Consider the following 26,120-nt stretch of genomic DNA (forward strand, 5'->3'; position numbering starts at 1 on the left):
GGCGTGGCAAATTTGGATAAGAGATGCACGTCAGGAATATTGCAACATATTACAATGACAAATTGCATTCATGTGTATTTTATTTGTCTTATTTTACATTCGGATGTTTCAGTCTGAAAGAAACAAAAAAGTCATTATTGGTGATAGATATATACCACACACATTGCTATATTAAAGGTATTCAGTACGCGAAATATTCATCTCTTGTCTCAAGGAAAATGAAATTTTTCGCAAAAAAATCCCTCTGAGCTATGATACCTATTTTATGCAGACAGCGTCATTATGTGCCATGGTTCATATTATACACAGCGTGACTCGTTTACACAGACGGTACGTTCACAAAGGCTATCTGTTTTTGCCTGCTTTGAATTATTCAATAGGGGTGCAGACATATTTTCATAGATTTTTCATTCAGCGATCCTACTTCTACTACAATTAATACTAGACACTGTTTGCACTGTTTGTGTACCCAGGCCTTAAAAAAACAAGCCCAACATATCTAGATAATGACTGCAGTTGTAAGTCATACACTGTAATTAGCATGGAATATGTGATATCCTATAAATGATTTTTGTTATCAAAATGGGATCCACTAACAATTAGTATTAGTGGGAAACCATACTTACGTATTCACATTCAGGGGGTGCTACCTCAGTATGTTACGTTTTCCCCCCAAGAACCTCAATGAAAGGGTCCCGAGTGCCAAATCTTTTCAGCTTGCTCTATTCTTGATTCATTATTAATATTTGCGATCTTGAGAATTTCGTCATTGTGAGCCGCTCATCCTACGACCTCTGTTGATGTTCTATAAAGGATTACATTTAAAAATATGAGGCGTGAAAGGGACTTGGGAAGAATTAAGGGAGTTGAACTCCCAAGACAGAAGTACGTTGAGTACATTGATAATGCTGGCATTTCATCTCTTTGACCACACAGTTCACTTGAAATAACATGTGAAACGAGTAACTGCATATTTTGGATTTCTAATGCTCGATTTGACAAATGTGCTTATAAAATATGGTACAATAAATAATATAAACTCGTGCAAAGATTGTAATTAAAAGTTTATATTTATATATTACAATTAATTTTTTATCATACATTTCATGCTTTTGTAGACTTTTTGTCATCGTATGTTATTTAACCTTTGGCCCTAATAATCCTTTGTTCGATATCAGCTTTGATCATGTTCAGCATTAGTTTAAAAAAATGCCCATTATGAGTTGAATATACTGTATCATAATGCGGACCTTAGGTATTAAAACATACAAGGTCCTAGGACTTGCCATACTGAAATAGAGTGTCCAAGGGGACTCTACATTTCAGAGCTTAGAACCGTTATTTCGAGAAAGAAAGTCCGACTAGCTTTAAGTTAAAAAAAGAAAAAAGAAAAAAAAACGTGTCGGGCCGACCCTAGAAAGGTAGGACTCTGTGTTGCTTGACACCGGCTCGGAGGAACAGTGTTTCAATTTAGTCATGCCGTTGTATGAACTAAGCTACGTATGCAACGTCATTATTTTTCAAAGATAATGCCAGATGGCTCATCATTTGAAAAAAAAAACGCAGTTGACGTCAGGGGGGCCAGCTTGCCCCGCCACGGGGCAAGTTGGCCCCAGGGTCGGAGCAAGTTGGCACCCTATACGAAAATGAATTAAGTATCCCTGTAAACGCCTTGAAATACATTTTTATACATTTTTAATCTATTAAATTGATTTTTGAGAGTCTTAGATGATTAAATAGTTCAAATGAGGCAGATTTATTGAGGTTTCCGTACGTCACGTTGTATGTGTTGCAAGAACCAAAATATCTATCAGTAAAATTTGTTTTAATTAAGAAAAAATTATTAATGGTACAAAGCAGGTTTTTAATGAATGAAAACGAATAATAAATTTTCGTTTTAAAAGAAAGTTACAAATTCTTTACATTTTCAGAAAATATATCACGACATTTTAAGTGTTCGGTTTCACCCTTTATTTTTTATGTAAATTTAAATTAGTTATCAAACGAATAAAAAATTAGGCTCCGCTACAAGTCTAGTTGTATTACAAAGCTGTTCGGAAACCTATAGTTCTGCCTTCCACCACAGCTAAAGAGCGATGTTCTAAAATTTGATATACACAGGTATTTCTCTTTAATTCTGTACACCAGCGAGAATGTTAGCACAGAATTTCAGTAATGATGTCTTCACTAAGCTGCATGGCCTCAGATAAATTTACACCTTCTGCACGTACATAAGCGCAGCTTAAGATAATCTACAGTATGCATTTTGCTTCTGAGGCGACTTATCAATTATTGGCAGCGGCCAATAATCCTCTTTTTTATTTTGCATAACATCCAACCTTATCATCAAGGTACATAGTTTACAGTACATTATGTCGTTCAATTAGTGATTTAAGAAAATACATTTATTTCATTTTTTTTTACTCATAAACAACACACAGTTCAATGGGACATCCTGAGTCTTTCACGATACCTGATGTATTTGTACCTAAATTTATAAATCAAAAATCAAATTGAGTGCATAAAAATTGAAATTAAAATACAAATAGAAATCATAAGTTATTATTGATTATATTGCAGTTATGAGGGTTATCAGACACGGACTTTCATTTTTTGTTTTCTATTATAAGAGTGTGTCATTCTCTACTGATGCAATGTATTTTGACGGGTAGCCACCTTTATTTATTATTCTCACGTTGAAATCGCGTTGAAATCACCAAAAATAAGCCGATTATTCCAATTACGGTACATGTAACTGCCACAATAACAACAGCTAAAGCGCTTTCCAAATTATAGCTCTTATTGTATGACTGGGTTCCCATACTTAGATCAGTCTAACAGTACCGAAGAATAATGCAGCACTGCTATATAGTTAGCGATATTGAAATGAACTCTCCCAAGAAATCCATGAGTGGTATAAAGGGCAGCATGTGCTCTGTTCTGTGTCATTTTTAGTTGCTTCATGAAGGTTTATTTGTACAGAAACATGGTGACCAGCCAATTTACTTTATGTGCGGTGATATTTGTTATCCCTACGGCCGTTATGCTCCCTTTTGCGCAAGAAAATATTCATTCTACTCGGTTTACTCAAATCTCAACCAATTTGGCGATTGGGACGCCTGCGAGATTCCGAAGGGAGTCACCATTTTGTCGAAGAAGAATACCAGAAATAACCACCAAAAGAGCACCCACTACTAAAGATGAGGCGCACGAGGGAGTCACACAAGAGTTGCTCACTACTGAGGGTGGAATGCGCGTGGAATTCACACAAGAGATGCATACTACTAAGAGCCGAGGGTACGAAGGAGGCACTCAAGTGTCTCCCACCACTGAGAGTGGAATGCGCGTGGAAATCACACAAGAGTCACCCACTACTTGGGGTGGAATGCACGCGGAATTCGAACAAGAGTCGATCATTTCTGTGGGTCCCATGCGCGTGGAATTCACCCAAGAGTCGCCCACTACTGTGACTGGAACGCGCGTGGAAGTAGAACAAGAGTCGATCATTTCTGAAGGTGCAATACACGATGAAGCTACCGAAGAGTCGCTTACTACTGAGAGCGGCGTGTACGTAGAATTAACACAAGACTTTCAAACTTATGAGAGTGGAATGCGAGTGGAAGTCACACAAGAGGCGCCAACTACTAAGAGTGGAATGCCAATGGACGCCACAAAACGAGCTCCCACAACTGAGAGTGAAATGGACGCGGAATTCACACAAGAGTTTCCAACCTCCGAGGGCGGCTTGAGTATGGAGACCTTGCAGGAATCACCCAGTCAAGAGGATATATTGCGGGAAAGATCAACTAACAGCAGTGAAACCTCTTCTTTCCTAGATGTGACTCTGACGCCTCTTAGTTGGCTCTGTGCTGGGAAACGTAAAGCAATCATCAAACTTAAAGTCCATTGCAACTGCGACCCTCTGTGCGTCCTGTATGGTGACTGCTGTTATGGAGTGACTGAAAATACGACGGTGTGCGCTGCGTCTCTCAGATTAACGACGACAAAGAATACTTCGCATTTTCATATGTTTCCAGGACGCAGCTCAACAGAAACCCATGGTAACAGCCCCACTTCGACTGCATCCTCAAACAATACATCCTCTTGGACAATGGGAAAAGAACAACTCGACCCTGTGTCTATTTCCCTGGCAAACCAAAGCTCTTGCAGAAAAAGTCCAGCATTATTTCGACGAATTCGACAAACAAGATTACCCTTTTTGGACACTCTTGGACTGAGCTTTTGGATGGTGGACCAGTGTCCGTCGTCTTGGCTTGAAGAAGAAAGTCGCATCAAGTGCTCTGGTATGTCAAATACTAGCCTCACAGAAGACGCGCTATTGTACCAGCCAGTCACCGACCCAGATACAATGATCACCTTCAGAAACAAGTACTGTGCAACCTGTAATGGTATCAAGAACGGCGGGGAACCGTGGGGATTCGTCGTCTTTTCCAGTAGGGTGCTAGTTGAAAACTTTTCAAATTGCAGCTCCTCGGCTTGTGTTTTGAGAAAATTAAAGAACCTCAGATGTAATGGTATTTTCGAGCCCAAACCAGAATGGAATTTAAGAACATGCTTCCGGGAAGTTGAGAACGAGGCCTTTGGTCCTTGTACTTTTACTTACGTCATTGGAGGCTTGCATCGTGTACCTCGTCCACTCCCCCTGCATTCGACCTTAAGAGATGCCTGCTTGGCCTACAACAACCCTGTTGTCATTGATGGTTTTGATCAAAGTTACAAGAACTACCATTGCATCCTTTGCTATCAAGGTGATTTTACCCTATGCGAAGGTGAGTGATGGGTTTTACTATCAGAAACTGCATATGTAATTTTTTTCAGAACAATGCAGTAATGGGGTTATAATAGTGAGCACTGAAGCTCTTTTCTTGAGCGTTGGATTCTATGTGTAGAAGACAGATTTTTACTTTTGTAATCACGTGTCTATTATCTACAAAACTTGATTTTACACCCAAAGAATAAACAATTTTGGGCAAAAAGCGCCAGGTCGCAAATAAAAAGAGACCAGACCTTCGCACGTATTTTATAAGCTCGTGAAATACATTTTCACCTTGCTCACGAGATTTGAAATGAACGATGCGTTTCATTTCGACTGATTTCTTCTCCCGCCCCCGAAGCGAATGATTTTAGTATTTTAAACTACATCAACTAGTTGAAAAAACGTGTAGCTGAGTGTTTGCCATGCATATATATCCTCTGTTTAATTAACTATATTTAATTGTTTTTAGATCAGAAATACACACCACCAACAGACAGATTCCAAGGTCTTTCTTTCTGCGCCCTTTTGTACCTGGGAGACCAAGACAAGGAAAAGAATGATGACGTCATGACTAGGGTGAGAAAAAGAGCTTCCATAATCATAGATATATATATATATATATATATATATATATATATATAAGAAATTGAAAATTCCAAATACATTCCTTTATCAATTGTTTACCGTATTCATTATGCAAATACTTTAATGTAGTTCTTTAATGTAGTTCAAATACATTCCTTTATCAATTGTTTACCGTATTCATTATGCAAATACTTAAATGTAGTTCTTGTCAGAGTTTTGGGGTGGTTTTTAATTGTAAAGTTCCGCCCTAGATCGTCGCAAAACAATGCATTAACACATGCACACATGCCTTTTTCCAGTCTGTAGATCAGCAGATAGTATGTCCCCCTGGTTTTGTTCCTGATGGACAGGACTGCCGCCCCGTTATGTATAATTTCACTATAGTACGGGCGGCCGTTTACTTACATTTTGAACCCTGTGGCTGGTTTCCAACTCAGAGGGATGGATGTAAAGATATCAGGCGCAATGGTCGATTTCAAACTGTACTGTCAGCTGTACAAGCATCGATTTCTTCTTGCAGTCAAAAAGGCAACGCGGAGAACTCAAGTTTTGTCGTTAAAACGCTGGTAACTCTTCGCATGAGACTAGCCCACTACGAGAAAGGTCGTAGCATTCTCAAAGAGGTGCAAGCATGGGTGGAAAGTGCTCTGCTAAACGTGCAGTTGGAGATACCAGGAGGCCCCGTGGGTATTCGAGCAGGGTCGTTCTCTGCCTGCATGAGCAATGCCACGCACCACGGCTCTACGCCACCATTTTATGGTGCAACCACGACCTCAACCTCAAAGCACAACCAAGGAAACATCCATGCTGGTAACGTTAGACTTATGATGCTGGTGGCAGCGGTGTGGGTTTCTAGGTATGGGTAAGAGCATTAGAAAAAATATATAGGATCGGGCACTGCTTTGGCTAAAGCAATCCATACAATGATATCCGACCGTTGTAATTGTTGTTAGGTAATTTTGGCGTTTTTAATTATTGTAAAATATAAACAATTACGGATTTATCATTCCCTAAAAATTAATCTCACATTGTTGGACACACATTAGACATCATGACCTCCAATAACAAGTTTTTTTTTCTTTGTCGGTTTGTTTTTTTGTTGACAGAATATTTCAAAATGTTATGGGCACATTTTGATAAACTTCTCATTCTAAGTCAGAGATTGCCAATTTATAATCGATTATATTTTGGTGTCGATTATTTATTTGATTGATTAATAATGAGAGTTGAGAATGGGTAATTAGTTGTAATGGAGGTTTGAACCCTCTCAATGCTTTCCAGTTTATCAGGTGTATTAGTTTTAAAACAGTTGACCTACGAGCAGGAATGTCAGAGAAAGACAGCTGGTCTTACTTAAAGAAACATGTAGATGAAATCTTGTCTTCTGTACCGTTTTTATTGTTAGATTCCACGACAAAATTAATCTTGTGCCACATATTCATGAACGTATCATGTTTTCATTTTACAGATTCTAATAAGCATTTTAACTTTGATATTTGATTGGTTTTTAATGATTATTAAGAATTTTCAGATCTAAGAAAAATAGGGTACTTTTAGATATTTGCTATAACGAAAAGTGGATTTCAATTTCCATAAAAAAACTGTCATTTTTTCCTGATATTTTTTCAGTCTTGAGCCTTTTTCAAAATGTTTCAAACGAGAGAACTAAAACTGCATGTAGACCGTGCCAACCAATAGGCGTTCATGGTATGGTTATTAAAAAATGAAATGGAAATTACATTTAAAAGGTAAATTTCACTACCAAAAAGTACATCTTTATGACGTTTATAACAGCTGCACGCTGGGCGTTTACTTTTTGGAATTCACGGTCAATTCATGTTTTTTTTTAAAGGATTTATGGTTTGCCAATATTTTAAAAAATTAATAATTCACGCAATTTGACTTGTCGTTTTATATATGTCGTTTGTTAAAAATGAATAATATTGTAAACGTTGTAAATTTGCCATGTTGCCCTTTTACTTATTGGAAATTAGCAGAAATTAATTAAATTAATTTTACCAAAAAGTGCAATAATAATTTGTTAGGAATCAGTGGTCTGTTGTACGGAAATTGCATATTTTTACTAGGCAAGAATGAAAATTGTTAAATGTCACAAGGATCTGGTAAATTGTTTCATTGAACCAAAAAGTAAATTGTCATGAAGTTATAATAACAGCTAGAACATGCCATAATTTCAAATTCAGTTATTTAAAATGAAAGTGTATGCTCTTTTGGGTTTGGCAAAATAAAAGCGGCCTTAACTGGTCCAATATCAATCAACCAACATATTGTGTTTGTCATTGTATTTTCTTAACTGACATAGGGACCATTCCCACAAATATTTGGATCGATCTATCTCCCTGGGGAGTCTCACTAAATTGCTGTCAACTTGACCGGCTTAAATGTATGTCACGCCTATTAAAGCTGTTAGGAGGTAATTATCTTTACCCCATAGCTGATTCGGAAGCGTGACAGACATTTAAGCTGGTTAGTTGACAGCAATTTAGTGAGACTCCCCAGGAAGTTAGATCGATCCAGATGGATCGATCCACCACACCACACCCGCGACCCCACAACTTACCAAGCTCTTCTTTGGCATATGAATTACGAGGCATAGTCAGTCTTTAGACCTGCTGTGCAAAATATGACTTACAACTACACACGCCAGCTGTGTTAGGGGTCTAAACTTACATTTGACCTTACATCATGCTTGGCCATCATGCAAGGCATACAACTCTCATTATTGTCAATCGAGAAATTCCAATGAATTGATTCCACATCCATAGTTAGCAAATTGTTTATTAGTGATTGTCCTAGCCAGGTATGTCAATGGTTATGTGCAAATGGTCACCGTGAACTTTAAAGAATATATGAAGATTTTTAAGCCCCCGGGACCTGAAAGGTGATGAAAAGATTACTTTCTTTGTTCTACATGTATATACGAGATATACGATCAGGCGCGGTTTGATTCAAAATGATATTATCGGGAACACGGTCAAGCCAGCGTGCAAATTAGACTTTTGCTCTTTATAAATGTTTCTAAATAAGCATTTTACAGTGGCGAGCACCCAACGGTGAATGCGGATTATTAATGTAAGCCTGGAACATGTAGCATATTACACAAGCAATAGGATTCATATGAATTGCACTCATGTCTTTTTTACATATGATTACTTTAGTCTGAAAGGTACAAAAAAGGCGCCATATATTTATAACACACCTTGCAAAATTTAATGTGTTTTTATGTCTGTTATATTCAGCGTGATTAGTTTTACGCATAGGGGAAATTTTCTCCAATTTTGACTGTTTTGGCCTTGAAATACAAAACAACGTTTTATAATATAAGGGTACAGTGTATAAATAACAAATGCAGTCATGTTTTTTACAGTTTTTCATTCGGAAAATGCTTCTTCTTCTATCGCAATTAATACTAGACATTGTTTGCAAAACATCCGGACTTAATTCTCTTTACTCAGACGCTTAAAAACAAGACTCGATTATGACTGCAGTTCCAATTCATACACTATAATGAAAATCTAATGTGTGACATCTCACGATTTTGCGTTTTAAGGATGGAAACCATCACTAACCAATGATGTAAGACAATAATCAATAAAGGAGTAAGAGAAAAAAGATGTGGATTAATTGATTAACCAAATAAATTAATGTTTCATGATTATACATGTATATTAGGAGCTTAATTAATGCTATCATATCCTATAATAGTGTTTGACTTACCTTTTAACCGAAGTTGATTTACAAATCAAATAGAAAGGGCAAAACTTTAATATAATCTATTATAAATGTAATAAGTTAAATTAATGCTTTATTTTGATAGAATTTGCAGTGCTGTCTTGCTATGTTTTCATCAGTCTTCACTAGATGGACGAACTTGTGTCTTTAAGAAAGCTGCATAAATGAATATAAAAATAAAATTCTTTTTATGCACATCACGGGAAGAACAAAGGGAGGATACAGATCCGTTAGTAAGTGTCAATCTAAATAAAGTGAAAAAGCAAGTCATAGCTTAGTATGAAATAGGAACGCACTGGCGAGAGACCACCTGGAATCAGAGTCTACACAACCTACAGACTTGCCGATAACGGTTGGTGCCTTCGAATAACTCATACATCGCCTTGCACAATTTTATTGTAAGTTACTGTTTTTTTATCAAATTTTGATATTTACTAACAACAGCAAGTGGTTAAATTTATTTGAATGATGATTCCTGCTTCATTTTCAGCACATAAGATTTCGACTGTGAAACGCGTTTACGTTTACGTCAGTTGAACTAAGTAAAATGAAACATATCTGCTTTGGGATTTGTGAAGCATAACCGTCCATATATATAAGATAATTCGTATGCCTTCTTGGTAAGTCTTTTCAACAACTCCATGGCAGCTAATGGCAAGACGTTTCTTTGACAGGCTATAGATCAACAACCAAGACTGATTTTAGTTCTACATATCTCGGCAGTTTGGACAGTTACTGTAACAGAATGAAAGACATTTGCTGCTTAGCTGCCATCGTCTGCATCGTTCCAATACTATGTGTGGCACTTGTAGAAACGGGTACGCCTTGTCAGCCGGGACCTCTTATGTCTTTTAAACCTGAAAGGGTAAGTTTTTTTTTTTTTTTTTTTTTTTTTTTTTTTTTTTTTTTTTTTTTTTTTTTTTTTGCAAAATATTCACAATGAATGGATATTTACATAATAAGAAATTTAATTCTCCTGGAAATTTAAACACGTTAACCTTAAACAGCTTAACCAGAATCGTTCACAGATTGGGTTTACTAACAAGCAAAGGATAGGGGTGGGTGAAGTTTACTATTGCAGTTTTTTCTGGAGATTTCAGCGCATTTTTCTTAACCACCGAAGTATACCATATCCAAACCCGTTTAAACAGTTTTCATCTATTACTGCTTTCTTCTAGTTTTTGTCACTCACCTTGATTGTTATACTACTAAAGAATCTATCGCTTATTATGGGAATAAACGGTTTCTTGTTTTAGGTTACGGGAACGTGGTATGCTACTAACCTTTACTGGCCAGTTGACACTACTGAATATTGGCGGGACTTCACCAACACCTTCACTCTCCATCCTAATGGAAACATGACTTGGCGTTTCGATCTTAGATGGATGTACTTATTATTATCTTAACATATATTTGTTAGACTTTGATTTTATGCTTACGAAAAACGTGCACAGAAAAAGCTGGAGACCATGTCTCGTCATATCTTAAAGGCAGAAAAACTTACCTGAAGATACAGAAGTGCTGCAAAATGTATATTACTGTCTTCAAAGCCAATGGCTTGGGGAATAGAGGGTGCAAAAAGATCCTCCTGAACTTACATGTATAGCATTATTTTGACAGTTTTAAATATATAGAAAAGCTTTAGAACAAATTTATGTTTAAGATTGTTAATCTGTGACTAATAGATATGTGCACGATTATTTCAGGTTCACTAACTTTTCTGAGTGTGCCGGTTGGTCCCGTGAGCTCGTGCCTGACCCTGATTTCAACGGCAAATACAACTGGATACACAGTAAGTGGGCTCATTTGAAAGAGAAAAGTGTGCTTTTGACAGAAATATTTCTTGAAAGTTCAGTTCAGTTCCCCGTCATCACGAAGGTACATCCTATTCAAAGCTGTGTTTTCAACACTGAAATCCCCCAATGGACATTCAGTAATCTTTTTTCATCAACAGGTAAATAGCCCATTCGAAACTTTCAGAACCCATAAATTGTGTTTCCCATTATGATTTGTCTACATGCTTGGCCTTATGGGGTCCCAGAGCAAGTTTACAATAGTTGCTACTTGGGCAACTTTGAGCATTTTAAACACCCAAGATGGTCGCCAAGCCCATACAAAAATATACCTTTTAACATAAAAACTCTTCAGCCTTGTAAGATTACAACTTAATGCTTCAAATATATGTATAGTGTTTTCTTTAATGTATTATCTTGTTTTGATAAATTTGATTAATCAAAAATAGCCCCCAAACGCCATAGAAATAGAGAGTTCGATTAGCCAAATCTTGATTAAAATAGTTAACAGTTTTAATTTTCAGACACAATTGAAAACCACAAATTTCAGGCATATTATTATACAGTCGCTGTATCTCAACAATGAAGTTGTATGCAACCTTTGAGGCTAGTGGGATGTTTTGCAAGATTGCCACTGTGTCAAATAGAGAGATGTTAACAACCATACATCATTTTTCACTTACTGGTTTCTTGAATTTTTGCTTCCGAACGATAACAGTATCGTTGCTGTTCAATAACTGTTCAAGCTTATTTTAGAACATGCACGTGAGAATAGCCTAACTTTGGATTTTTCAGCACGAGACTACGTTCGCTTTGCACTAAAACGTACCAATCCTGTTTCAGACGGAGCACACTACGACTCCCTGTACTTTGCGTTCAACCTCGCTAACCTTACATTCACTTACCAGATGGGTCCCGGATCGGACCGGGTGCGCATGGTCACAGCATTTTCACGCACGCCCTCGAACACAAAGACAATGCTCACAAAACATATCTTGACTCATGATTTCTGCTTGACTGAGGAGGACGTCACTGTGCACTTGTGGAATATTACACATGAAAACCGTAAGTAGTGCAATTGTAATTTTGTAACCTATTCATTTGTTTACTTCTCCAATATCTAGAGTCACAAGTTGATGTGCATTCCACGGGTAATTTAACGCATGTTTAGGTAGCGCTAGACTCGTTCAAGCTACTCAAAGCGGTGCTCTTCTTTATCTTAAGGTTGTATTTAAATGGTGAGTCTGATGGACGCGACATTCCATACGTAATAAAACAAAAATTTCAAAGTATCATTATAAAAAGTACATATTGTTGGTATTGTGTATATTCAAGTTACAATATAGTTTCTGCAAATGACAACTTAAGAATTACCGATACAGGTATTACTTATCATGTTTTGGTGTCTAAACCAACTTTCCATTACCTTGAAATCTTTTTTCAAATTTTTGATTTTATTTCAGCTTGTCCAGCATAATGCTACGAGGATGAAGCCAATATAACCGTCAGTGAACTAATCCTTTGATCTAGCTTTGTCAGTGAATAGCTTTGAACACAAATGGATGTTATGTTATTTCTGAATATTTCTGTATCATATGTACTGTTAATTAACTTTGAAACTATAAGTAATTTAGTGCAGTGAATGGAGATTACGGGATGAGAGTCAGGAACATGTAACATATTACACAAGCAATAAAATTCATTTGCATTGCACTTATGCCCTATTTACATGTTTGCTTCAGTCAGAAAGATACAACAAAAGTAATTTTGGGTTATAAATGTAACACACCTTGCTCAATTAAATGTGTGTTTACGTCTTTAACAGTGTTCTATTATACACAGCATGATTAGTTTTACGCATAGGGGAAATGTGTTCAAAGGTTAACTGTACAAGGACAACGTATTATAACATAGGGTACAGTGTATGAATTAAAATTACAGTCATGTTTTTTTACAGTTTTTCATTCGGCAAATACTTTTTCTATCGCAATTAATACTAGACATAGTTTGCAAAACATCCGGCCTTAATTCTCTTTACTCAGACGCTTAAAAACAAGACAAACCCCCATCTCGATTATGACTGTAGTTCCACTCTGTAATTAAAATCAAATTTGTGACATCTCATGATTTCACGTTATAAAAATGGGATCCACACGATCTCACTTACCCATGATCTTAGACAATAATTAAAAAGAGGTATGTTAGAGACTGGAGAGTAAGAAAAACGACGGTTTGGATTAATTGATAAACCAAATAATTGCATGTTATTTTATGATTAATATAAGGAGTTTTGGTAATGCTATTATATGCTATAAAAGTGTCTGACTTACCATTTAAACGTACACCAGTTCATTTACAAACCAAACAGAGAGGGCAAAATTTTAATAGAATCTATTACAAATATGCTGTATTCATACTATCTGCAACAGTCGAAGCTGGTGAAATTGTACCGAGGTAGAGTAATAATAATAATAATAATAATAATAATAATAAATACATAGATAAAAAGCAACAAAATTACATAGAAATGTACCGTTATTACACATACATGTCCAGTATTTTATAACCATAAGGTAGGTGCGGTCTTAATGTCGAGTCAACTGCTCACAGCACTGATCGTACGTGTACGTTAGCATCATATTACAAGCATTGCATAAAGGCAATTAGTTACAATAATTCTTTATTTTGATAGAATTTAGAGTGCTATCCTGCTAGTATTAATCAGCCTTCAGTAGATGGACGAAATTATTAATGCTGCACAGATTAGTATAAAAATTCCCTTTATGCACATCACGGGAAGAAAATAGGGAGGAGCCAAATCGGTTAACAAGTGTCAATCTAAATAAAGTGAGTCTGATAGCTTCGTATAAAATGGGAATGCATTGTCGAACGACCACCTGGTACCAGAGTCTACGCAGCCTACAGTCTTACCGATAACTGTTGGTGACTTCGAAGAAATCATAAATCTTCTTGCACAGTTTTACTGTAAGTTACAGTTTTTGTTAAATCTAGATATTTACTAGCAACAGGATGGGGTTAAATTTATTCGAATGATGATTCCTGCTTCATTTTCAGCACAAGATTTCAATGATAAAATCATGTTACTGGGAAAACCCTTTTACGTTTGCCTCACTTGAATTAAGTAAAATAAAACACCTGTTTTGGTTCTTTGTGAAATGTTGTCATCCATATACATTAATTAAATCTTAGCAAGTTTTTTTGCAACAACTCCATTCTAATGGCAAAATGTTTCTTTGACAGGCTATAAATCAACAACCACGACTGATATTAGTCCTACATCTCTTGGCACTTTGGACAGTTACTGTAACAAAATGAAAGACATTAGCTTCTTAGTTGCCATCGTCTGCATTGTTCCAATACTGGTACTTGTGGCACTTGTTGAAACGAGTTTGCCGTGTCAGCCTAGCCCTATAGCGTCTTTTGATCCCGAAGGGGTGAGTCTTTTGCAAAACATTCATAATGGAAGTTGTTTTTTTTTTACACAATAAAAATAGTTCAATTTTCCTGGAAATTTCAGCACGTTTACCTTAAGCAACATATCTAAAATATGGGGTTTTCTTACAGGCAGAGGTGGTCAACGCACGGTCAGTGCGATTTAACCACTGCGGAAGATGTTTCAGCACATTTATCTTAATTACTATGTTATTCTCCAAATTGCGATCCATAACCACGTTCTACTAGTAAATTTCTTGTTTCTGAGCTGCTCACCTTGATGCTGAATTTGATGCTGAATTTTCATAAAATTGCCCTCTTACTGTTAACGCGTATTATGAGAATTAAACAGTTTGTGGCATTTTAGGTTGAAGGAACATGGTATGGTACCAATATTTACTGGCCAAACTTGACTATGGAGTTTTGGCAGGACTACGCCAACACCTTCACACTGCATCCTAATGGAAACATGACGTGGCAGTTCGATCTTAGATGGAGGTACTTCTTATTACCTTAATATATATTTGTGAGCTTTTGATTTTTATTCTTACTACAGAGGCAGATGTAGATTGCGCTCTTGTCCCGTTTTAAAGAAAGAAACCCCAATCTGAGTATACAGAACTGCTGCTAAATATTTTTATTGTACCCAATCTGTCTTCAAAGCGAAATTACTACATGTAAATAGGGGGTGCAAAACGATCCTCCCCAATATACATGTATGGCACTCCACTACGTTCTTGATTGTTTCTGTAACGTTTGTATAAATTTATAAAAAAAAACGTATAAAATTTTGGTTTATAAAGTGTTTTTTAATCTATCTCTAACGGAAATACTAGTATATATTTATTTCAGTTTCACTAACGTTTCTGAGTGTACCGGCTGGTCACGTGAGCTAGTGCCTGACCCAAATTTCAACGGCAAATACGACTGGTTTCTTAGTAAGTGGAGTGTAATGTGCTTTTCGATGAACTGTGTTATCAATTTTGAGATACTCAGTGATCATTTTTCATCAATAGGTAAATGAACCAGTCAAAACCTTTCAGAACAGTGTTTCCCATTATGGTTATTCTAGAAACTCGGTGGTATGGCTCCCAGCATAAATTTACAATAGTTCCTACTTAGGCGACTTTGGGCATTAAAAACACACAAGATGGTCGCCAATCCCCACAGAAAAATATACCTTTTTTTACACAGTAAGTCTTAAGTCTGGGAAGATTTCACCTTAATGCCTCAAAAATATTGATAGGGTTCCCATTAATGCATGGTCTTGTTTTGATAAATTTGATAAATCCAAAACAGTCACCAAACGTCACAACAATAATGTTTAAACCAAATCTTGATAAAAATTAATGACCTGTTTTAATTTTTATACACACTTGAGAACTACAAATATCAGGCGTATTATTATACACTATATCTCAACAAAGAAGTTGTATGCAACCTTTGAGGCTCGTGAATGTTTTACAAGACGGCTAACGTGTTGCATAGAGGGATATAAACAACCATACACCAATTTCACCAACAATTTCTTGGATCTTTGCTTCGGATCGATAAACAAGTTTAATGTTAGCAGTCACTCTGATTTTTAGTTGACGCATGCATGGTTATCAGATTAAGGCTACTTTTCTGTTTCGTTTCTGTTCAATAACAACAGCTTGTTACAGCTTACTTTTAGTACATCCACATGAGGGGTTGGGGTATAGTGGGGTTGCTTTCAATTTTTTTTCAGCATGAAACTACTTTCGCTTTGCACTAAAATGCCACAATCGTGTTTCAGACGGATCACTCTACGACTCCCTGTACTTCGCGCTCACTGACTATAATGACCTTACATTCACTTACCAGATGGCTCCCGAATCGGATTGGGTGCGCATGCTCACGGTGTTTTCGCGTACACCCTCGAACACAAAGACAATCCTCACAAAATATGTCTTGATTCGTTATTTCTGCGTGACTGCGGAGGATGTCGCCGCGCATTTGTGGAATGTTACACATGAAAACCGTAAGTAGTGCTGTTGTAATTAAGCTTAGTTATTCAGTTGTTTACTTCTCCTATATCTGAAAACACAAGCTGATGGACAATTTAACATACGTTTAGGTAGAGCTGGACAGGTTAAAGCTACTCTAAGCGGCGCTGTGCTCTAAATTCTGGTTGTATTTTAATAGAAAATTAGTTGAAATAATGGACACAACATTCGCTACGTAAAAGAACACAAAATTTTAAAATACCATCAGAAAAGCAAATGTGCCAGGTATTTTGTACATGTATATTCAAGTTACAATATAGTTTCTTCAAAGGACAACTAAAGAGATACTGATACAGGTACAGGTATTTCTACTCATATGTTCCGGTGTTTACACTAACTTTCCATTCACTTGTAATTTTTTTCAAATTTTTTTTCAGCTTGCATAGCATAAAGGTGCATGTCATGAGATGCAGCGGACATGATATTCAGTGAACCAATCCGTTGATCTTTGTTAGTGAATAGCTTGTGCTTATAACAGTTCTAGCTCTGATACTCATGGTGCTTCCTTATTTGTGCAAAAAATTTCCAAATGAAGTAATGCAGTCAACCCACCCCTATGCCACGGTCTCCCAGAGATGTGAACCAGCGTACGCGTATTAGGATGTACTAGTATAGTTATCTCAAGAAGACAAACCAGTGCATATTCAGAAACCTTGATTGTTTTGTTTGTTTTAATTTTTGTCTCCGAAGAAACTTTCCTTGCTTAAAAAAAATCACAAGTGTCTTTTTGTGTTTCTATTCAACAAGTTTTTAGGATAAGGTAAGAAACACCTTCAGCACTATTCAATTCGTTGAAAAAAAAATACCAATTTTATACCTACATGCCCATTGTAACCCTGTAACGTTATACACAAAACATGTTTTGCCTAGTTTCAAATCTCTTTTTATTTTCTCGTGAATAGTTTAATCAGCGTGTCTATTTATCCACACAGGGTATGCGTGGATAATTCCCCCTGCACTATAAATATTTATAAATAAAGGAACATTAACAAGGTCGTGACGAAACTTTATATTCTACCAAACGCCAACTGAGTGATGACGTCAATCATATGCCTGAATTCTCGCTGAACAGTACAGACACGGGCAAATGCTTAGTGAAAATAATTGTCTCTGAATATCTAGTAAAAAGTCTATAAGTGGCCCTGGCAGTGTACCACTATTTTTTAAATTTTGAAACCGTGAGAATTTCGTTTTAGAAAATAATACCATTATAACCATAAAACTAAAGTACATGTAGTTAACTAATCCTGTCGTGCAATGGATTAAACTGGTGATCGACTAGCCGTGGTTGACTTCTCTAAACTCTCATTTAATGCTGCATTGCGAGTTCCTACACCCGAGGTGCAGTTACTGCTTACCACCAATATAATATATAATTCATCATTAATTATAGACCTTCACCTATTTATACCGTGCGTGGGGTTTGGGGCCCGCTGAATTTGGGTATTTTAGAGGCGAACGGTGCCATTTGGTACGGTTTAGATCTATAATTCAGCTAGTCAAATTTCTAATTTCAAGAGGGGACCATTGGTGTAATTTTTTTTCAGGAATCAAAGGGGGGTCGAAGGGGGAACACCCCCTCCTAAATCCGCCAATGCATATTACACAAGCAATTCATGTGTGTGGCACCTGTGTCTTAGTTACCTTTTGTTCGTGTGAAGGATAAAAAGGCAACTATGGGCGATAGCTGTATGACACACTTTGCGAAAAGAATGGTGTTTTTATGCTCCTTACGTTTTCCATTTAGTAGTTTTATCTCTAATTGTACTTCAGACCTTTTTTTTTTAATAACGACAAAACCCTTTAAATAAAAAATTGTATATAGTGGTTATTTAATAAGATATCGTACAAAACATTGGATCCAAATGCAGGGAACGCTTGAACAATGATTTTGAGGAGGAAATATAATATTTTTTAAATTGGCGTTCAAAATCCCAGATACACGTACATGAAAACTCTAGTATCTTTATCGTGCCTAAAGACTCGGTTTATGCTATCTCGTACGACCTCCATTACATACAGCGTGATAAGTTTTACACATAGGGGAAATGTTATCTCTTGTTGATTGTTATGGCTTTGATATACAAGAACAACATATATAATATAGGGGTACAGTGTATGAATTATAATTGCAGCTAATTTTTACAGCTTTTCATTTGGAAAATGCTTCTTCTATTGCAATTAATACTAGACATTATTTCCAAAACATCCAGACTTAATTATCATTATCCAGATGCTTAAAAACAAGGCAAACCCCATCTTGATTATGAGTGCAGTCCCAATTCATACACAGTTACTACTCTCGCATGTATGATATCTCATGATTCCACGTTATAAAAATAAGATTCATACGATCTCACTTACACATCTTAGACAATAATTTAGAAAAGAGTTATGTCAGAGGCTGGAGAGTTAGAGAAGCAACGAATTGGATTAATTGATACACCAAATAATTTCATGTTATTTCATGATTATATTAAAGGAGTTTAATTAATGCTATCGTATGCTATGATAGTGTTTGACCTAAATTTTAAACGTACAACATTTGATTTACAAGCCAATGACAAATTCCAAAATTTTAATCTAATTTATTATAAATGTAATAAGTTCAATTAATGCTTTAATTTGATAGAAATTGCAGTGCTGTCTTGCTATGTTTTAATCAGTCTTCAAAAGATGGACGAACTTACAACTTATGAATGCTGCACAATGAGTATAAAAATAAAATTCCCTTTATGCACATCACGGGAAGAAAATAGGGAGGAGCCACATCTGTTAACAAGTGTCAATCTAAATTACGTGAAAAGGTGAGTCATAGCTTCGTATTTAATGGGAACGCACTTACCGATAACTGTTGGTGACTTCAAAGATCTCATACCGGGTAAATCCTCTACCTAAATTTTATTGTAAGTTACTGTTTTTATTTTAATTAAAGATTTTTTGATATTTACTAGCACCAGCTAGTGAGTGGTTAAATTTATTTTTATGATGATTCCGGCTTCATTTTCAGCACATAAGATTTCGATGATAAAATCATGTTACTGCGAAAATGCGTTTACGTTTGCCTCGGTTGAATTAAGTAAAATGAAACATATCTGCTTTGGGATTTGTGAAGCATTACCGTCCATATGTATAAGATAATTCGTATGCCTTCTTGGTAAGTCTTTTCAACAACTCCATGGCAGCTAATGGCAAGATGTTTCCTTGACAGGATCAACAACCAAGACTGATTTTAGTTCTACATATCTCGGCAGTTTGAACAGTTACTGTAACAGAATGAAAGCCATTTGCTGCTTAGCTGCCATCGTCTGCATCGTTCCAATACTACGTGTGGCACTTGTAGAAACGGGTACGCCTTGTCAGCCGGGACCTCTTATGTCTTTTAAGCCTGAAAGGGTAAGTTTTTCTTTGGAAAATATTCACAATGAATGGATATTTACATGATAAAAAATTATTCTCCTGGAAATTTAAACACGTTTACCTTAAACAGCATAACCAGAATCGTTCACAGATTGGGTTTTTCTTACAAGCAGACAATAGGAATGAGATTTTACTCTTGCAGATTTTTTTTTTAGATTTCAGTACATTTTTTTTAACCACTAGAGTATACCATATCCAAACCCCTTCAAATAATTGCGATCCATTTCTACGTTCTGCTAGTAAGTTTTTAGTTTTTGAGTCACTCACCTTAATGATCAAGATCGTTATACTGCTAAAGAGTCTAACGCTTATAATGGGAATAAACGGTTTCTTGTTTTAGGTTACGGGAACGTGGTATGCTACTAACCTTTACTGGCCATTCGACACTACTGAGTATTGGCGGGATTACACCAACACCTTCACTCTTCATCCTAATGGAAACATGACTTGGCGTTTCGATCTTAGATGGATGTACATTTTATTATCTTAACATATATTCGTTAGACTTTGATTTTTTTGCTCACGAAAAAGGTGCACAGAAAAAGCTGGATACCGCCCTCTTCTCATGTTAAAGGCAGAAAAACTTATCTGAAGATACAGAAGTGCTGCAAAATGTACATTACTGTCTTCAAAGCAAATGGCTTGGGGAATAGAGGGTGCAAAAAGGTCCTCCTCAATGTACATGTATAGCATTCCACAACGATTTTGTCAGTTTCTTAACGGTTTTTAAAATATAGAAATTCTGTTTAAGATAGCTTTTTGATCTGTGACTATTTCAGGTTCACTAACTTTTCTGAGTGTGACGGCTGGTTCCGTGAGCTAGTGCCTGACCCTAATTTTAAGCAAATACGACTGGATACACAGTAAGTGGGCTCATTTGAAAGAGAAAAGTAACACGTGGGAGTGGGGGTAGAATAGCGTAACTTTCTATTTTTCAGCACGAGACTACTTTCGGTTTGCACATAAATGTCACACTCGTGTTTCAGACGGATCACACTACGACTCCCTGTACTTTGCGTTCAACCTCGCTAACCTTATTTAAATGGAGAGCCCTTTGCAATGATGGACACAACCTCCAATACGTAATAAAAACAAGTTTCAAAATACCAGTCGAAAAAGCACTTGTGGTTAATATTTTGTATATTCAAGATACAATATAGTTTCTGCAAAGAACAACTTAAGAGTTACTGATACAGGTATTACTACTAGTTCTCATATGTTTTGATGTCTACCACAACTTCCAGACACTTAGAAGTTTTTTTCAAACTGTTTATTTCATTTCAGCTTGCCCAGCATAATGCTGCCAGGATGAAGCAGATATACTGAGTAACATTCAGTGAACCAACCCTTTGATCTTTGTCAGTCAATAGCTTTGATCACAAATGGATGTTACATTATTTCTGAATATACCAGTAATATGTACTGTTAATTAACCTTGAAACTATTATTAATTTAGTGAATGTGGTTTAGAGATGAGAGTCAGGAACATGTAACATATTACACAAGCAATAAAAATTCATATGCATTGCATTTATGTCCTGTTTTCATCTGATTGCTTCAGTCAGAAAGATACAACAAAAGCAATTATGGGTTATAAATGTAACACACCTTGCTAAATTAAATGTTTTTATGTCTGTAAAATGTTCTATTATATACAGCGTGATTACTTTTACTCATTGGGGAAACGTCATCAAAGGTTGACTGTTTTGGCTTTGAAATACAAGAACAACGTTATATAATATAAAGGTACAGTGTATGGACTACAATTGCAGTCACTTTTTTTAGTTTTTCATTCGGAAAATGCTTCCTCTATCCAGTGCTAGCCGTTATTTGCAAAACTGCCAGATTTCTCTTATTCAGAGGCTAAAAAAATTAAGACAAATCCCATCTTGAATTTGACTACAGTTCCAATTCATAAACTGCAATTAAAATCGAATGCGTCACATCTTATGATTTCGCGTTATAAAAATGGAATCCATACGATCTCACTATCCAATGATCTTAGACAATAATTTAAAAAAGAGGTATGTCAGAGACTGAAGAGACGATTTGGATCAAGTGATAAACCGAATAACTTCATGTTATTTTTTAAATAATACTAAAAGTTTAATATTGCTAAAGTATGCTGTAATAGTATTTAACCTACCCTTCAAACACACATCAGTTGATTTACAAATCAAATAGAAAAGGCAAAATTTTAATCTAATCTACGAAAAATGTGATAGGTTCAATTTATACTTTAATTTGATAGAATTTGCAGTGCTGTCCTGCTATGTTTTCATCAGTCTTCGACAGATAGGCGAACTTACGGCTTATGAATGCTGCACAATGAGTATAAAAACAAATTCCCTTTATGCACATCACGGGAAGAAAATAGGGAGGATCCACAACCGTTAGCAAGTGTCAATCTAAATTACGTGAACAAGCGAGTCATAGCTTCGTATTAAATGAGAACGCACTGTCGAGAGACCACCTGGAACCAGAGTCAACGCAAGGTACTGACTTACCGATAACTGTTGGCGACTTTGAAGAGCTCATAATTCTTCTTGCACAGTTTTATTGTAAGTTACTGTTTTTTTTAAAATTAAATTTTGATATTTACTAGCAACAGCAAGTGGTTAAATCCCCGCTTCATTTTCAGCACATAAGAGTTTGACGATAAAATCATGTTACTGTGAAAACGCGATTACTTTTGCGTCAGTTGAATTAAGTAAAATTAAACAGATCTGCTTTGGGCTTTGTGAAACATTACCGTCCATATGTACGTATGACATAATTCGGATGCCTTCTTGGCAAGTATTTTCAACAACTCCACGGCAGCTAATGGCAAGATGTTTCCTTGACAGGCTATAAATCAACAACCACGGCTGATTTTAGTTCTACATCTCTCGGCAGTTTGGACAGTTACTGTAACAGAATGAAAGACATTTGCTGCTAAGCTGCCATCGTCTGCATCGTTCCAATACTATGTGTAGCACTTGGAGAAACGGGTATGCCTTGTCAGCCCAGAGCTATTAGGTATTTTAGGCCTGAAAGGGTAAGTCTTTTGCAAAATATTCATAGTGAGTGGATATTTACACAATGAAATTTAAATTCTCCTGGAAATTTCGACATGGTTACCTTCAACACCATATCCAGAACCGTTCACAGATTTGGTTTACAAGCAGACAATATTCGTGAGATTTTACCTTTGCAGATTTTTTTCTGGAATTTTCAGCACATTTCTCTTAATCACCGAGGTACGTCATATCCAAACCAGTTCACAAAATTCCAATACCACGTTGTACTATTTAGTTTCTAATTATTGGAACACTCACCTTGATGGTAGAGAAAAATGGTAAAAGTTTTATAGAATTACTGTTACACTGCTTAAGAGTCTAACACTTATTATGGGGACTGTTTCTCTCGTTTTAGGTTGCAGGAACGTGGTATGCTACCAATTTTTACTGGCCCGACTTGACAGCTGAGCTTTGGCGGGACTACACCAACACCTTCACTCTTCATCCTAATGGAAACATGACGTGGCAGTTCGATCTTAGATGGAGGTACTTCTTATTATCTTAACATATGCCGGGTATTTCTGAGACTTTGATTTTTATTCTTACTACAGAAGTGCATAGAGACAGATGGAGACCATCCTTGTTTCATGTTTAAGGCGGAAAAACTTATCTGAAGATACAGAAGTGCTGCTATATCTTGTACCGGAACTGTCTACAAAGCAAATAGTTTGGGGAATGCGGAAGAAACTCCCTCAATGTACATGTATGGCATTTCATTCGGTTTTGGCAGTTTCTGTAACAATTGTACAAATGTAGAGAACACACTTCTGTTTAAGATTGTTTTTTTAAATCTGTGATTAAGAAATAAATACACAATTTTTTCAGTTTTACTAACTTTTCTGAGTGTGACGGCTGGTCACGTGAGCTAGTGCTTGACCCTAATTTCAACGGCAAATACGACTGGATATACAGTAAGTGGGCTCATTTAAAAGAGAACAATGCGTTTGTGACAAAAAATATTTTTTGAAAGTACAGGAAACTGTTTTCAACTCTGAAATCCCCGAATGGATACTCAGTAATCATTCTTCATCAACAGATAAATAGCCCAGTCGAAACTTTTAGAACCGATAAAATGTGTTTCACATCATGATTTTTCTACATACTGGGGGTCCCAGAGCAGTTTTACGATAGTTGCTACTTGGACAACTTTGGGCATTTTAAACACTCAAGATGGTAGCCAATCCCATAGAAAAATATACCTTTTTACACAGTAAGTCTTCAGTCCTGGAAGATTTCACCTAAAAGCTTCAAATATATTAATAGGGTTCTCTTTCATGTATGGTCTTGTTTTGATAAATTTGATAAATCAAAAATAGACCCAAAACGAGGAGAATTCGATTAACCAAATCTTGAATAAAAAAAGTAAAATGTTAATTTTCAGACACAATTGAGAACTACAAATGTCAGGCATATTATTATACACTGTATCTCAACAATGAAGTTGTATGTAACCTTGAGGCTAGTGAATGTTTTACAAGATGGCCACCGTGTCGAACAGAGAGATGTAAACAACCATACACTTTTTCACTTACTGGTTTCTTGAATTTTTGCTGCAGATCGATAACAGCTTCGTTTCTGTTCAATAACAAATTTGTTTAAGCTTCATTTAGTATATGCACGTGGGGGTGGGGGTAGAATAGGTAACTTTCAATTTTTCAGCACGAGACTACTTTCGGTTTGCTCTAACCTGTCACACTCGTGTTTCAGACGGATCACACTACGACTCCCTGTACTTTGCGTTCAACCTCGATAACCTTACATTCACTTACCAGATAGGTCCCGGATCGGACGAGGTGCGCATGGTCACGGTATTTTCACGCACACCCTCGAACACAAATATAATTCTCACCAAACGTGCCTTAATTCGTTTATTCTGCGTGACCGCGGAGGACGTCGCCGTGAATTTGTGGAATGTTACACATGAAAACCGTAAGTGGTGCAATTTAAATTTAATAAACTATTAATTCGTTTACTTCTCCAACATCTAGAGTCATAAGTTGATGCATTCAACGGACAATTTAACGCATGTCTAGGTAGTGTCGGGCACGTTCAATCTACTCAAAACGGCGCACTACTCTAAATTATGGCTGTATTTAAATGGTTAGCCCGTTGAAATGATGGACACAACCTCAGATACGTAATTAAACACAAGTTTCAAAATACCATTATAAAAAGCACTTGTGGTTGATATTTTGTATATTCAAGTTACAATATTTTTTCTGCAAAGGACAACTAAAGAGTTACTGATACGGGTATCAATACTAGTTCTCATATGTTTTGATGTCTACACCAACTTCCAGTCACTTAGAAGTTTTTTCAAACTGTTAATTTCATTTCAGCTTGCCCAGCATAATGCTGCCAGGATGAAGCAGATATACTGAGTAACATTCAGTGAACCAACCCTTTGATCTTTGTCAGTCAATAGCTTTGATCACAAATGGATGTTACACTATTTCTGAATATACCAGTATCATGTCCTGTTATTGTCAGATACTCCGAGCTTCAAAGATCTCTTTGTGTCTACCGGATGCACTTTGCCATTCTGTGCTTATAACAGAGGTAAATTTCCAGATCAGTTATATCAGCTTTGAGACTCATGGTGCTTCATTTTCTGTGCAAAAAATCTCCAAACGAGGTAATGCAATCCACCCACCCCCATGCTACGGTCTTCTAGAGATGTGAACCAGCGCACGAGTATTAGGATGTGCTAGAATCGCTTTCTAAAGAAGACAATGCCACTTGATTGTAAAACCAATGCATATTCAGAAATCTTGATTGTTCTGACCTTCATGTTTTAAGAGTATTTTTGTCTCCGAAGAAACTTCCCTTGCGGAAACAAAAATCATATATGTCTTTTTATTTATCTATTCGACACGTATTGAGGATACTGAACTATACCTTGAGCACTAATTAATTTGTTGAAAACAAAAGATCAGTGTTATACCTACATCTACATTGTAAGCCTGTAACTTTACACAAATGATGTTTTGCCTAGTTTCAAATCTCCTTTTATTTTCTGGCAAATAGTTTAATAAGCAGGACTATTTTTCCCCATGGGGCATGCAAAGAGAGTTCCTCCTGCACTGAAAATACTCCTAAAGAGACGAACATTAACACGGTCGTAGCGAAACTTTATCCTCTGAGTGAAGACGTCAATCATATGCAAAAATCCTCACTGGACAGCACAGAAACGCGCACATGTTTCGCGAAAAATGTGTCTGTGAATATTTAGTGAAAAGTCGATATGTGGTCC

General features: G+C 36.4%; 4 protein-coding genes across 7 annotated transcripts; all 4 read left to right on the plus strand.

Annotated features, from left to right (window-relative positions):
• The first annotated feature begins 2,859 nt into the window (after nt 1-2,859).
• On the plus strand, nt 2,860-7,327 carry LOC147761329 (uncharacterized). The gene is made up of 3 exons (XM_087014501.1): nt 2,860-4,790; nt 5,247-5,353; nt 5,662-7,327. The coding sequence occupies exons 1-3, from the start codon at nt 2,963-2,965 to the stop codon at nt 6,226-6,228; spliced, it is 2,502 nt and encodes an 833-aa protein (XP_086870627.1). The 5' UTR covers nt 2,860-2,962; the 3' UTR covers nt 6,229-7,327.
• A 2,083-nt stretch (nt 7,328-9,410) lies between these two features.
• LOC147761330 (uncharacterized) lies at nt 9,411-12,619 on the plus strand. Its single transcript, XM_087016192.1, has 6 exons — nt 9,411-9,513; nt 9,790-9,980; nt 10,372-10,502; nt 10,822-10,907; nt 11,752-11,973; nt 12,372-12,619. The coding sequence occupies exons 2-6, from the start codon at nt 9,861-9,863 to the stop codon at nt 12,383-12,385; spliced, it is 573 nt and encodes a 190-aa protein (XP_086872318.1). The 5' UTR covers nt 9,411-9,513; nt 9,790-9,860; the 3' UTR covers nt 12,386-12,619.
• Nucleotides 12,620-13,772: 1,153 nt separating this feature from the next.
• Nucleotides 13,773-21,338, plus strand: LOC106160117 (uncharacterized). Of its 4 annotated transcripts, XM_013536636.3 has the most exons (8): nt 13,773-13,893; nt 14,170-14,363; nt 14,729-14,859; nt 15,214-15,299; nt 16,139-16,363; nt 16,766-19,294; nt 20,588-20,671; nt 21,093-21,338. In XM_013536636.3, the coding sequence occupies exons 2-6, from the start codon at nt 14,241-14,243 to the stop codon at nt 16,777-16,779; spliced, it is 579 nt and encodes a 192-aa protein (XP_013392090.2). In that variant the 5' UTR covers nt 13,773-13,893; nt 14,170-14,240; the 3' UTR covers nt 16,780-19,294; nt 20,588-20,671; nt 21,093-21,338. The 4 variants fall into 4 exon arrangements, with proteins under 4 accessions (XP_013392090.2, XP_086872319.1, XP_013392088.2 ...); XM_087016193.1 differs by lacking the exons at nt 16,139-16,363; nt 16,766-19,294; nt 20,588-20,671 and adding an exon at nt 20,795-20,890; XM_013536634.2 differs by lacking the exons at nt 13,773-13,893; nt 14,170-14,363; nt 14,729-14,859; nt 15,214-15,299; nt 16,139-16,363 and adding exons at nt 19,600-19,784; nt 20,149-20,279; nt 20,795-20,890 and having other exon boundaries at nt 16,781-19,269.
• Nucleotides 21,339-22,232: 894 nt separating this feature from the next.
• On the plus strand, nt 22,233-25,712 carry LOC106160085 (uncharacterized). The gene is made up of 6 exons (XM_087014414.1): nt 22,233-22,369; nt 22,655-22,845; nt 23,223-23,353; nt 23,693-23,778; nt 24,575-24,796; nt 25,207-25,712. The coding sequence occupies exons 2-6, from the start codon at nt 22,801-22,803 to the stop codon at nt 25,218-25,220; spliced, it is 498 nt and encodes a 165-aa protein (XP_086870540.1). The 5' UTR covers nt 22,233-22,369; nt 22,655-22,800; the 3' UTR covers nt 25,221-25,712.
• The last annotated feature ends 408 nt before the right edge of the window (nt 25,713-26,120 follow it).

This window comes from Lingula anatina, chromosome 6 (assembly GCF_051362555.1).
Source record: "Lingula anatina isolate TDL-2025a chromosome 6, LinAna3.0, whole genome shotgun sequence".
NCBI lineage: Eukaryota > Metazoa > Brachiopoda > Lingulata > Lingulida > Lingulidae > Lingula > Lingula anatina.